The sequence below is a fragment of the Myxocyprinus asiaticus genome, chromosome 41 (assembly GCF_019703515.2).
Source record: "Myxocyprinus asiaticus isolate MX2 ecotype Aquarium Trade chromosome 41, UBuf_Myxa_2, whole genome shotgun sequence".
In the NCBI taxonomy this organism is placed as follows: Eukaryota; Metazoa; Chordata; class Actinopteri; order Cypriniformes; family Catostomidae; genus Myxocyprinus; species Myxocyprinus asiaticus.
Genome location: NC_059384.1, coordinates 8,044,330 through 8,058,487, shown reverse-complemented (window position 1 = coordinate 8,058,487; position 14,158 = coordinate 8,044,330). Strand labels below are relative to the sequence as shown.

Below are 14,158 nucleotides of genomic sequence, written 5' to 3'. Positions count from 1 at the left end.
GAAAGGACTAAATATTAAATGAAACAAATGACAATAAAATGCAAAGTAATCTCTTCAGTAATCAAAATACTTTTATGTAACTGTATTCTAATTACCAATGATTTAAATTGTAACTGTAGTGGAATACAGTTACTTATATTTTGTATTTTAAATACGTAATCCCGTTACATGTATTCCGTTACTCCCCAACCCTGCTGACAGCTGTGTCCCCCCACTTTTAAAATGACTGCTATGCCCCTGAGTGCTTTAATATGTATTTACCACAACATATTTACAACTTAAGTCCATAACTACTTAGATTATGAAACAGAACTTGTTTTCATAAAAATACCTCGGAAATAGTGAGAGATAAGGTAGAAATGATTGAGGTAATTTAATTCTGTATCAATTATTAAAGGCTTACTCACACAAAGTCTAGATTTTTGGCACAAAAACATGCCCAAAATTAAACATATTGGCTGTGTCTCGTTTGGAAGGCTGTGTTTTACGGAGGTCGCATTTGTCGGCCGCATACGTCATCGAGGCTGTATCGTTTCAGAAAAGCGAGTAGGACACTTCGAATGCAGCCTTTGAATGCGACCGTCTTTCATGCGAATTTGGAGGATGCATGAGGTGTATCCTTCGTGGGCACTCACAACCCACAGTTCTTTGCTTCAATGGAAACGTCTAACAAAATAATGCCAATTTGCCCGTAAAAATGATGTTCAAGCACAAGTAATGTTAATTCCCAAGTTGAAGTACCTTAGATGGGTGTAGAGTATATAATATGTATAATTATAATAATATATAATTAAAATAAAGTATTAGACTAAAAGTACACCTGTAAAATCTATTTATTTTCTCTTTACATCATTATAACTCTCCTAAAATGTACCTCATACATTCCCTTCCAAAGGGAAATTGTTTCCTTCTCACTCAAAGCACTCACGAATGTTAAAGAGTGGTGTGCTGTCATAGCAACCATGTTACGTTCCGTTTCCATTTGTCCTAAGAAAGGCCATCTCGTTTAAACGAGGCTTGTTTAAAGGAGGATGCTCGGTATACTGCAGCCTTCAAAGGACGCGTCCTACCTAGCATGCAGCCTTCCAAACGAGACACAGCCATTGTTTATACCAAGTGCGAAATATTGCACTGTGACAACCTGTATTTTTTCATCTTTTTCTCAGGTGTTAGGTCAACTTCTTAATTGTTTGGATGCTGAACAATTAATTCAGGTATCCAAACGTTTTCTAAAGTGTGGCAGATATTTTTGCATCACATTTTGAACAAGTACAATCTTCCTAAACACTTGCCATGTGCTTTAGGCTACAGCTGAGTATTGTACAATGATGCATCAGTGAACGAAAAAAAAAAAAAAAGATTGAGGCAATCAGTTGCATACATTTTTTTAAGTTAATAACTCCCAAGTTTAAGTTAATAGAACTTTCATATTTTGATTTTGTACTACACATGCAGGTTAATTGCTCTTAACTCGAAATATTGATAACGCTAACTCATACATTTTAATGGAACTTTAAATTTAACTCTTTAGCAGAACATAAAATTATCATGTAAGCTCAACTTAAATACTTAAAGTAGAGGGAAGCTCACTAGTACAGTGAATGCTAACATGCTGAATGCATGCTAATTGGAAACACTGTGCTTTTAATAGCATAGCAATTGCTCCATGAGTAAAGCAACATTCTATAGAACAGTCTTGAATAATACCTGTCTTCAACCTAAGCTCATGCTCCATTATTCGCCATAATGGTAACCCCCAAAAACTATAACATAATAGAAACTCTTCTAAATAGCACAACAAAACATTAAACACTAACAAGTATCCCTTTACATTCATCTAGCACAAAGACACATTATAAAAGTTCCTGTAAATTTAGAGACATTTCCATTTATTTCAAAACAATAAAACAATTTAGGTTACTTAAGAGGTGTCAGTTTTGTGAACTCAAAAGAAAAAGGAATTTCTAAATACTCACCAAGGTTAATTTATTTGAACTAATGTGTATTACTTAATTCAATTAATTATTTTGAGCATAAGGATTTACAGTGAGCGAGTGAGTGATGTTTGGTTGAAGGAGTGATCCAAAAGGAAAAAATGAAGATGACACAGGTAAATGAATGCAAAAATGCTCAGGGGAAATATGTTCAAACATGTTTATTTATCAATGAAATGGATCGTCAACAGATACATCACAAATGCAGGAATACAGACAGAATGAAAAAGACTATAAAAATGTTCTTCAGACTTTCCATTCATTTTCTTTTTTGGAGGGTAAAACATTGCGTCTAATGTAATCAGGATGGCAAGATGATGAACAGGAAAAGGAAAGAGTATAAGTGAAAATGAGGGTGAATCAAATTAGCACAGATGCTAAGGCTATGAGTTTGTGGAATTCAGACGATTAGTTTGGAAAATTATATGTTGTAAAGCAAACAGACAAAACAAAAGCCATAGAGCGTGACATCATATCCTTCGCTGCAAGGTCCGAAGTAATTTTGTGTGCACAAATCCTAGTGTGTCTGCATCTTTAGGCCTTCGCCGAACATACAAGAAATATACGTGAGCTACTAAACCATGCACCTTGACGACTAATGCTACATGAATGCAAATACATTGTTCCTGTATGGACCTTCATTGTAAGTTTAAATCCATGTCTAAAATAATACAGCACCAAATGAAAAAAGGATGACACTAGTGTAGGTCCAGTTAGTTCTGTCAGCTAGACAGAAAACTCTCACAACAAGAGACCAGACTCACTTTTATCTACTGAGCAAACACATACACAGGTTTTATTCATTCCTACTTTTTCAAATTTTTCTCCCTTATTCACGCAATTAAGACTTTTTAAATGCTTATCAACAATGCTGGTCGGTTAAGATTCAGAGACATTTGAAAAACACAGAAATTCCTGCATTTCAGACATCATGCTTGCAGTAATCGTGGCCGCAGTGAATCTTCTGAGCTAGATTTGAATTGGAACGTAGATAGCAGTTGGACGCCCGAGCTGAGCTCATTCGCCATGCCAGCATTTCGAGAGCAAATCAGAATCCACACGTGTCTCTGATTACTATTTTAAACTTGGCATGTTCTAAATGCCTCTGCCCACCGCCATCTCATATATTATGCTCTGATTCTTATTATAGGTAAATTTAACCACAGGATACATACCACCTTTAAGATATTCAGCTCTATCCAGGTTTGGTCCTACTCTGTTTTATATAATGTGATTGCAGTTTCCTTTCAATTATTCAAATTGAAAGTTGACTTGTCTGATGGGCTGATATTCTCGGAAATATTTAGCACCACAAATGCATACAGTACATGCATACTCACTGACACACACACACACAAATACAAATATTAGAAGTGTGATAGAAAATAAAAAGGACACTGAAGCCTAAAGACCCTAACAAAAAAGTACTGTGGTGGTACCATGATACAGTGAGTGTGTCAGGTGGTAATACCATAGTACTTTGATATGTACCATGGTATTAAAATGATTACCAAATACCAAGGTATTTACATGGTACTCCAAGGTACTTAAAAGAATACCATGATATTACCATAGTACATGTCCTAAAAACAGATTTATAAAGCATGGCATTACCATGGTACAGGTCCACAAAGCCATGCTATTACCATAGTAAATGTTAAAAAAAAACATGGTAATATAATGATACTTTTTGTAAGTGGAGAGAGGCTTACATTGATCTTTTATGTAAATGTAAACAAAGAAGTAATAGGCATTTTAATCATATACTGATTAATTTATTAAGCCTGTCAGAACAATTTGTCCCAAACCAAGTCATGAAGCACATGAATTTGAAGTCCCGTTTTTTTTTCTTTCTTTTTTTCAATAACAAAAAATCTAGCATCAATACAGACACACATTAAAACACAGCTTGCCAGAAACACATTGTTTCCTTTAGACTGGAGTGTATCAGCATACGTTTTCTATTCTATCTGCTTTTGTCAGGTATAAAGGAAACTTGCTGGATGACAGCTCAGCGCTTTTAAGTACCACTTTAACCTTGAGGTTGAGACAATTCAATTTGTTCAATTGTGTTGTACCAAATAAAGAGAAAACAAAAAAAAAATAATGTTAATGCAAGCAAATAACTGTATGTTCAAAGGTCCTTCCGATGCAAAGGAGTCAGAGTCTAGAGTCGGACTGCAAGGCATGAACCAAACTGAGATTTCTGACTCTGTTTACAAATAAAAAAATTAAAAAAATACAGTCCAATCCTATTGCAGAAACTTCCAATAGCAAGCAATGGCGAGATATTATACTGATAATAAAGACACAGGACTGGATGAGGAAGGCTTGCATACACTTTAAAATCAAGCACTGTCCTGAGTTGCTCTTGTGGTTCTGGGTTCTGGTTCCTGTAGAGCATATGTCAAGGTTCAAGGATCCAGACCGATAAACAAGGCAGTCCGAAGGAGATGACATGCTCTGACTTGAACAGCAACCTTTCGGAAAGGGAAGATACGTACTTTCAAATCTCTGTCCGTGTAAACACGATCAAATGAGTGAGCGTTCAGCATGATAATGATTCAAGCATTTCCGTTGCAGTTGCAGTACTACTCGCAGAATGAAATAACACGTCAGACTATTGCAATAAAATATTTGTCATTGTCTTCCAATTTGTCTTTCAATTTGTCTTCCCTCTGTTTTGATTGATATGCTTCATGTTAGGCCAAGGCGAAGGAATCCTGCCCTTTCTCCAGTAGTTGGGCGGCCCCTGGCAAAATGAGGTTAACCACGGTCTCTGATCTCAAAACAAAGGGAGCAAAGCAATATTGCACTGCTTTTCAGACAGACAAAACAAAGCAGTACTCAAAAATTAAAATAGAATAAAACAAGAACAAAAACAAACAAAAGCAAAAGCAAACAACACAATCCATAATTAAGGCTGTTAAAATATTGCAGAATATTTTGGCCCCTGTTTTTGAGACAGACTGCCACAACAGTCAAGACTTCCCCAATACATATCACTGCAAAATATTTTGAGCAAAAATATTTATAGAAAAGAAATAGATTTGAAAAATTATGACTGTAAAAAGAAAAAAAGATCCTCTTTGGAGTCTTTTATTTGGTTTGGGAGTGCTTTAAAGGGAATTGTAAATTTTCAGTTTAAAATAAATTATAGAAGCGAAAATACTAAAAGGTGGTAAACCTTGAACTGGGCTCCTGCGACAATTTGATTTTTTTTTTTCGTTTTGAGCGTGCAGTCGTAAAACCTATAGGTATAGCAATCAGCAATTTCCACATAGAACAGTGAAGACCTGAAGTGGCTGTCACAATGCACAAAGAACTATCTGCAAGACTCCCGCAAGTCCTACAACAGGTGCAACCGGGCCAATGGGCGAAGAGTGGGAAGTTTTGTGGGAATGAACCCATAACCTCCTGGAAGGGGGAATCAAAGCAAAGACCCTCGCTGTCCTCTTTGAACGAGACGCAGGTCAAGAACCAAAGTCCGCAAGTTTAGGGTGGTTACACCACCATGTCTTGTGGCTATGGAGGGGGATGCAGACCTGGGTGGCTCTGGCTCACACCCATTCCTGCATGGAGCGTTTGCAGTACAGTATGTGTCGAGGTGTACCCTTCCTCTTGAACTGAAAGACGGTGTAGATCAATACCAGCAAGCAGAGCGCCAAGATGCAGGGAATGACGATTGCTATAGCTTTGACCGTACTGGCTTCATTGTCAAGTTTGATCACAATATCCACGTCTTCCGTTGGTTGCCGATCGGGATCGGTGGGCATGAGGTCGCATCCCATGAAGTCTTTCAGGATGGACCGAGGATAGCCTGGTTCGACCCGTAGCCTGTGGTTGTTGAATTTCCAGTACTCTTTACCCTTGTAGAAGTATGTAAAACCTGCAAAGCATCCAAACACATAGGAGACATTTGTAAGATGAGGAGTGGTTCTCAATGGGTTTTTCTTTAAGACCTGGATTTTACATTAGACATCATGTGGTGAACCAATGCAGCATTGAGCAGAACTAATTTTTGTGTAAATTATTCATAATTCCATTTTTACGTAAATCGCCCCATTCAATTAAATGGGACACAAATGGTTTTATGCATGATTTACACAGAAATTTGTTCTGGTTGTGTTTCAATAAGACCCACTGAGATCTGTTTACATTACCATTGGGATGGTTTCAAGGGCATTGCTATGAATTTGCTAATGTGGTTTTAGCTGTGTTTGGTGTTCTTGGTGGTTGCTAAAGAGCCCACCCAAATTCTCAGAGAGAGATGTAAAGCCTTGTGTGTTTGTTTACATTTAACTTTGTTTTTAAAGAGTCTTGACATGTGCGAACATTCCACCAATGTAAATCAATGAGATATTTGATTGTCCGCTGTGCAAAAACCGTAATTCTGAAAAGTCATAGCACATTAAGTGTGAACAGTCTAAAGGTCTATGCCAATATTGGTGGATGTAGCTTGAAAGCTCTGTGAGTAGTTGATCATTTTGATCTTGGTTTAGGGATTTCAGAAAAACCCTGAAAAAATGTCTGTTGAATAACTGTATAATTAGAGCAGTACAGCAGTTTACTATGATTGAGCAGACACCCGAGAGATGCATTCTGAGAGAAGAATCTTGGTTGTGATTTATAAAGACACTATGACAAGTTGTTTTAGAGTTTGATTGTGTTTGCGCAACTTAGCATAATAAAATATTCTGTATTTTCGAAGCCATGCCATGGAGGTTAATGCATGTACTCTAGACATTGATCTGTGGTGCTCATGCAGGTGACGCAGGTTCGGATTCTGGCCTGCAAGTCCCAATCCAATTTCCCCTCTAGATTCCCAATCATTTCCGAATAGAGGCAAACGCTCCCTAAAATGTTCTGTATTAGGACAAAGGACTTTGCAGGGATTTTATCTGCAAAGACAATTGGACACTAAACCAGAGAGGAAAGCTTGACAACAGACCACCATGTTATCGTAACACTGACACTTGCATTAAGGCAGGAACAGAGTTGAGAAAAAAGCTATCCTTTCTCATTTCCCCATGACTGGCTGGCCATGATGACACATAATAAGGGTAAATTTTCAGTGCTACATCTTGCCCACAGAGGTCTTCCATGTAATGTGCTGAGACGGGGCTGAAAGAAAGCCCACAATCACTTTTAAAGTGTGGTTAGCCAAACAATTTCCCTGTAGTATTAATCTACCTTTCACGCTCAGATAAACGCCTGCGTCCATGGGCAAACCTGGCACCGGGACTGGGTACAGATGGCATATATGTGGCTGTCTACCTGCAAGCCTGCAGCTATGGACTGAACTCATGCAAGACGTACCCACCCCAAGAACCCCTGGCAATGAGATTTAAGCCTAGCGCACACTACACGACACAACCTTGTCTCTTTTGATGTTTCTTGGCGGCGACTGGTCTGCGACAAGAAGTCTCTGATCGCACAACCTATGGTCATGTAGTGTGCGCATTTCTGCAACTACCCCAGTCTAGTTGCAAACGCTATGATGGATTTTAAACTTGTTTGAAATCTGGATGACGTGTCGTCAGGTGTGCGCACTGAGCAAAAGCCAATAAAATACAGAGAGAGCAAGAGGAGAGCAACGCACTGAGTAGCTGGAGACCAAAAATAATAACAAAATAAATATATCCTCCACATCTCCCTACCCTCTGCCTTATAATTATTTTCAGCTGTTTTTTCCCTGTTCTGTTCAAATAATTGCAATAAACTGGCACAATCCCTTCGTTCATGTTGTTTGGTAAGGTGATTTCACGAATAAACTCGAATAAAAAAGTTGCTATGCATGTGAGTTTGTAATTTAATTTAGGAATCGTATCTTCAAGATGCGTTTTGGGTGATCCACTGCCGGTCTGTTAAAAAAAAAAAAAAAAAAAAAAAAAACGAATACATATACATGTACAAGAACTTCACGGATCTTCTTCAGTATGCCTGATATCAACATGCAGTGACACAGATGAGAACACACACATCTGACAGTTACGGCAGGTTTTCCTCTAAAATAATGCAGAATTCTCCTCTAAATGTCAGGTGTGTGCTTGGATTAAATGTTAAGTAAGAGAAACTGTGTGCCGGTTTATAGTGCTTTTTTTTTTCTTCTTTTACTTTTTGCGCTTTATTATCATGCAGTTGACTCTCCACTTGAAATCCGAACACAAGTGGTCAAAAGAGATGACCAGGTCTACCTGTGATCGGACCACCCAAAATGTATCTTAATACCCAGTGTAAACAGGGCTCCAGTCGGGGACGAAAGGTAGTGTAGTTGATACACCCAGTCTTGTTGTGTGTGCACCACAACGGCCGAGAACAAAAGACTGTGGGCATGAATAATTGGGAGAATATCGGGTCACAAGACTGGGAAAGATTACAAACTAGATTCAAACTCATGTCATCTACATGAGCACTATATGGCAGATCGTGCTGGAACATGCATGTTAACGGCGGCCACAGCTCAGACACGATGGCTAATTTTACTTACCAAATCAAGTTATGGTCCTATTAAAGAGTTAGTATACCCAAAAATTACAATTATGTCACTATAAGAATAGTCCATATGATTTACGTGCTATAATCCAAGTCTATGATGATAGCTTTGTGTGAGTCCAAAATTCAAGTAGATGTTCACATTTGCTCATATTCAAATTTGGCAGGTCATAATTAGTTACAAGAGATGTGAAAACCAATGCCGTTTGGCATTATTGACCTCAAACCAAGTGTGATGCATCTTCACATGGCATACATGAATATACAAAAATTCACATGAGATTTTTTTTTTCTGTGCAGAGCCCTTTGTAAAGAATTGTGGGACAATACCCTTTTTTAAAGGACTAAACAAAATTAGACTGAACTGCACTGAAGATTAAATTTGACAGAGAAAACATACCATTGGCTTTATCCACGAACGCTCCCTGCGGAGAATCTGGAACTCCCTTCCACACTGTGATGGACTTGGGATAGCCAGGATCCATCGTTCTCATGTCTTCATTATATCTCCAATACCTACACATGTTAAACAGAGAAACTTAAAGCTGAAGTTTGTCATTTCTGCACCACTAGCATCACCAAACAAAATCACGAACTCATGCCATTTGGTTGAGCCAATGTTGCTGTATCGAGCTGGTCGGGATGCTCAAACAAACAGAGCAAAGTTCTGAAAGCACCACAGAGCAATAGTGTTTACACTTTTCAGGGGAATCAATCTAAGAATGGTTTACTTATAACTGTCTCTCCTTTTTAACCTTTAACAACAGATTAATTACACACACATGCACAAATGCACGTAGGAAAACACACATATACAAGCATGAATGCATAGACTAACAGTCACATGCTGTGCATATACCTATCTCCTTTGAAGAAGTAGGTCTTGGCCACGTCCTCCCACCAGACGGCCGTCTCTATGCTCTGTGCTGGCATGCCGTTTCCAAACATTGAAATGTCCTGGGGGTAGCCAGGCTGTACCATTGTGTCCTTGAATACCCAGAACTGCTTCCCTAGAAAAAGAACAAGAACAAAAGAGGATATCAGAAGATTACAGTATTCAAACCAGGGTACATTTTCAATCAGCTGAATGATACTCATGTTCCGATTTAGCTTGGTGAAAGGAAGATAATGTAAATTAGGATTTCTCAAAGTCTCTTTGATTTGCTGATTTGTTCATTGTTGTTCCACTTATGGCTGGGTGATATATTAAATATTCACAATATATTCGCAATGATTTCGCAGGTGATATATAATTAAGAAAAATTGTGAATAGGTCAGTGATGTTAATGCGCATTTAATTTGGCCAATGGTGGTCACAGCATGCATTTGTATTATAATTTTTTTTCCCCTGAGGTCCAAATAAAATTAATATCATCTGTGACCTCACCATGTTGCGGAAGTGCACAACAAGTTGGTTTTGCAGCTTGGTTTTAGTAAATGCTCTTTTTGGACTGTAAAGTCTTTAAGGTTTCAAAATTAAACTCCAGATTTAAACTTTCTGATTTAAACTTCAGTAGTATGGACATCATTAGTCCAGTTCAGTTCTGTGAATCAGTTCAAACTGTCCATTTAAGTGAATTAGTCCAAAAAACTATTCATTTGCACTAAAAAAAAAATAAATAAAAAAAAAATCATGTAAGTCCCCAAATTATATTCATGACATGTATTAAAATATTTTTGTATTTTTTTTAAATAAATCTATAAATGTAAATATATAAATATTGCTATTTATTAATATTAATATTGCTATACTATTACTAATTTTTACTTGTGTACATTTAATGAAAGTGTGGAAAATATTACTATTTTTAACTTCTTTTTACTGTATTTTGTACTGTATTTTTACTTAGTGTATTTACTATAGTGGTTGTTTGGTTGAAATGTTGGTTCCTCATTTTACAGCAAATACCTCTCATCAAAAGAAAAACATAAAAATAGAATATAAATTATTTTTAGCTATATTGCACAGGCCTAGTTTCCACCCGTATGCACATTTATTCAATTTATCTTTTTATTCCATAGCGTTAATAGAAAAAAAAACATCACACTAAGAAAATTCCTGATCAAGCTTCCTATTTGTACCGACCAGTAAAACATGTCTTCCACCGAATCAAGATAATCTGACACTCAAGTTACTGATACAGAATCCTCAATATTTACATAATTTCTAAATAAAAGTCTGTTTCAGTCAAAACAAATATTCAGTTTCACACCTCGGGCACTTTCCCGTTTGCTTTTAATTACCGTGACTAGTCTTTTGGCTGTGCATCTGCCACAGTTACTCAGAAATGACATGTTAATATGTCACTTTAAATTGTCAGTATGTTTTAGTGTCTGTTCTGTGGGAGTGTTAAGAAGGGGAGTGTAGTGGTGACCCTATGCGCTCAGGAAACTGATCTATGATATATGTCGACAGTGGACAGGCTTAAAGGAGTGTTGTGGTTTGTTTAGAATCGGAGGGGTCAGAGGAGGACAGGTCCTTTTTTTTCATCTGGAAGAGGAAATTCCTGTCACATCACCTGGGTTTTTCTCATGCCCCTCTGAGCGGGGTCAGTCTCTCTCTGTGCCAAGCATCCCTGGCCAACAGGGTCGAGAGTGCAATAGGGGGCTAGTTGAAGGCCCCGGAGCTACATATGTGTGTTTGTTCATTTGTGTCTGTGTTTTGTCAGTAAATGTGCATTTTTACTGGAAATTAGAGGATGATTGTATTGCAAATGTTGGCTGGAGGTCAAAATTATCCAGAGCTACACATTTAAATGTCCAGATTTGGCCATGTTTTCTGTCATACTTAAATTGATGTTAGTGTAACATACTCTCATTGCTTTCTACCAATGAATGTAAAAAAAAATATATATATATATATATATATATGTTTCTGCACTTGTAAATGTTTAATTCCTTTTTTACTATAAATTATCCTCCCTGCTAAGTATGTGGCGATATGCACAAACAATGCAAGTCGCCAAAACAAAAGAAAAATGTGAAAGTGAAAGTGGAGATTTATAGTAAAAAAGGACTTAAATATTGATCTGCACACACACTGCATACTACCACACAGGTAGTGTTGGGTAAGTTACTCAAGATAAGTAATCCATTACAAATTACCAATTACTTCTCTAAAATTTAATCTGATTACTTCACTTACTACATCTAAAAATGAATCACATTACTAATTATGTTTCTTTTAAGCTATTTTCTAAATCACTTTTCCTAGAAAAGTTTTTGGTTTTCTGCTCAAATTCAAAATGTCTATATTATCGCTCCATTCATTGTCGCACACCCTTCAGCCATAACAGACGTACAAAAGAATTTATATTTGTTACAATTTTATAATGTATTATACATATTACTTTAGCGCAATCTAAAAAAAGCTGAAAGTCAGTAACTATAATCTGATTGCAATAATTTAAAATGGAATGTATTACATTACTTTTTTGACTCAAAATTAATTAGAGTATAGTAAATAATTACTTTGTAATCGGATACACCCAACACTGCACACAGGAAATAAACATCACAAATGAGATCTTTAATATCTCAATTCTTTCACCTACTACACCACATTGTGAAGAAAATTTGTAAAACCATGTTTGGGTGTTTCTTCAACTTTGGGCATATTTTGCACTGTGAACTTCTTGAAAGTAATTCATACCCTGACTAGTTTATTTAATTTTTCTATTAATGTCCAACAGTATGAGTACATGCATCACAAGAATTTTATTTAATTATTTATTTTCTAAAAGTGACCAAAATTCCCGCAAAAGTATAATTTCCATTAAAGCTTAAATTATGCATTGCATTTAATAGAATTCCGTGGTGGAAATGATGGTGATGAAAACGACATTTTTAATGTTTTTAAAATATAACGGCCGACTCCTTTTTCTTGCTGAGGCTAATTTCATAGCTAACATTTTATGTATTCTATAAATACAATTAGATAATATTTTCAAACTTTTTGCGTACTTTAGTAAAATTACAGCTTGATTTGAAATGGCACCCAATAAAATTACTCTGCTCACAAGTGATATTTACCTTGATTTTTCTTTGTTTTCTTCAAGGATAATTCCTAATCAAATACTTTTGTTGAACTGGTTAACAAGTACCAGTACATTAACTTTTGAAAAAACTTTATTTGGGGCAAAATTGTTTGGTTGGATAGAAATAAAGCTATTGTGGGAAAGTCGTCATTTTTAAAATATTCATAAAAATTTATTTCACACAATTAATATTAAAATGTTTTTGTTTTTTTTTGCTTTTCACTCTTTGTTTAGATTATAGCATGTAATAATTTGCATTTTAATAATGGATTTTCATAGTTTATACTGAAAGTCTGGTTCTGGGACAAAGACAAAACAATACAATTTATACATAAAAGGCATACGCAAAGTGCCAAAAATAAATGATGAAGGCGTGGTAAAATGTTGATCTTCATATAACAAAAAGAAAAAAGTTGAAATCTGTTAGTTTAAAAAAGAAGGACATGAAAGTGCCCAAAGTTGAAGAAGCACTTGCTTCTAAAATATTGACATAAATTGTCACATTTAATACAATGTTACAATTTACTCATGAATGGTTTTACAAAAAAATTACATAGCAATCCATTCTGCTCATGTTTCATGAATGAGGCCCATGAATGTGGTTCCTAGTATAGATCATAGTAATCTCACATGTCTCCTCTAGAGTTTCAGAAGAGATCTAAAACATTTCATGAACTATGCTCAGATCTGCCAGGATACCAAAGTTTGCAATAAAACGTCAGAGATTTCAATACTCATGAAAATTCATGCTGGTCTAAGATAATTATTTTCAGCACAGTTACAGAATGCATGATCACATACAACTATATGGAAAGGAAAAACTGGTAAAGATTCCATGTTAAATCCATACATAATTTAATACATCCCCTCTCATTTCCACTTCAGTCCCTGCTCTCTGATCTCATACTGGAGTTGTGAGGTGTGCAGGCAAATAAATGATTAAAATGACAGGCATGGTGAACTAAAAAGATTCATTAAGCTCTCTGAACACAGGAGAACATTTGTCTAGTTGTTGAGGAACAAAAGCGTGTGGAAAAAAACGCTGTGTGTGTGAGATGGTGTGTGTGTGTTTATCATCATTATCTCAATTGGCCCTGCCCCTTCTATCGCTCTTTTAGCCATCTCTCTCCCTGAGAATACTGAAAATAAAAGAAAAGCTATATATTTTCAGACCGATATTCTCTACATTAATATATTGTGTTCACTTGTTTTTTTCACTGACTTTCTATTAAAAAAGATGCAATGAAAATGGAAGGTGACAGACACTAACATACCGCCTACCATCTCCTTGTGTTCTGCAGAAGAAAGAAAGTCAGACAGGTTTGGAACAAAACAAGGGTGAGTAAATGACGACAGAATTTTCATTCATGTTTGGGATTCTTACCTTTGAAGAAAACAAATTTGCCCTCGCTATTCTCATAGACTGCATCAATCTTGGGTGGTAAACCCCTCCAGAAGACATTGATGAGCATGGGGTAACCCGGCATCACAGCGTTATCTCTGACCCTCCAAAACCAATGGTCCTTCACAAAGAGAGAGGAAGAAAGTATTCATTTAAAAAATATATTATTAGAATGTAAAATGCAATACAATTTTGTAAAGCAACTCAAGCAAACAGTAGAAAAACAGATC

General features: G+C 36.3%; 1 protein-coding gene across 3 annotated transcripts in view; it reads right to left on the bottom strand.

The window, feature by feature from the left end:
- Positions 1 to 2,140: 2,140 nt before the first annotated feature.
- Positions 2,141 to 14,158, bottom strand: part of LOC127431808 (matrix metalloproteinase-16-like) — an 88,294-nt gene continuing 76,276 nt past the window's right edge. For all 3 annotated transcript variants that reach the window (XM_051682377.1, XM_051682378.1, XM_051682379.1), the window contains 4 exons: positions 13,911 to 14,049; positions 9,349 to 9,499; positions 8,890 to 9,005; positions 2,141 to 5,883 (listed from right to left, as the gene is read on the bottom strand). In XM_051682377.1, coding sequence (XP_051538337.1) covers positions 5,555 to 5,883; positions 8,890 to 9,005; positions 9,349 to 9,499; positions 13,911 to 14,049 — 735 coding nt within the window. In that variant the 3' untranslated portion in view covers positions 2,141 to 5,554. The remainder of the gene's footprint in view (positions 5,884 to 8,889; positions 9,006 to 9,348; positions 9,500 to 13,910; positions 14,050 to 14,158) is intronic.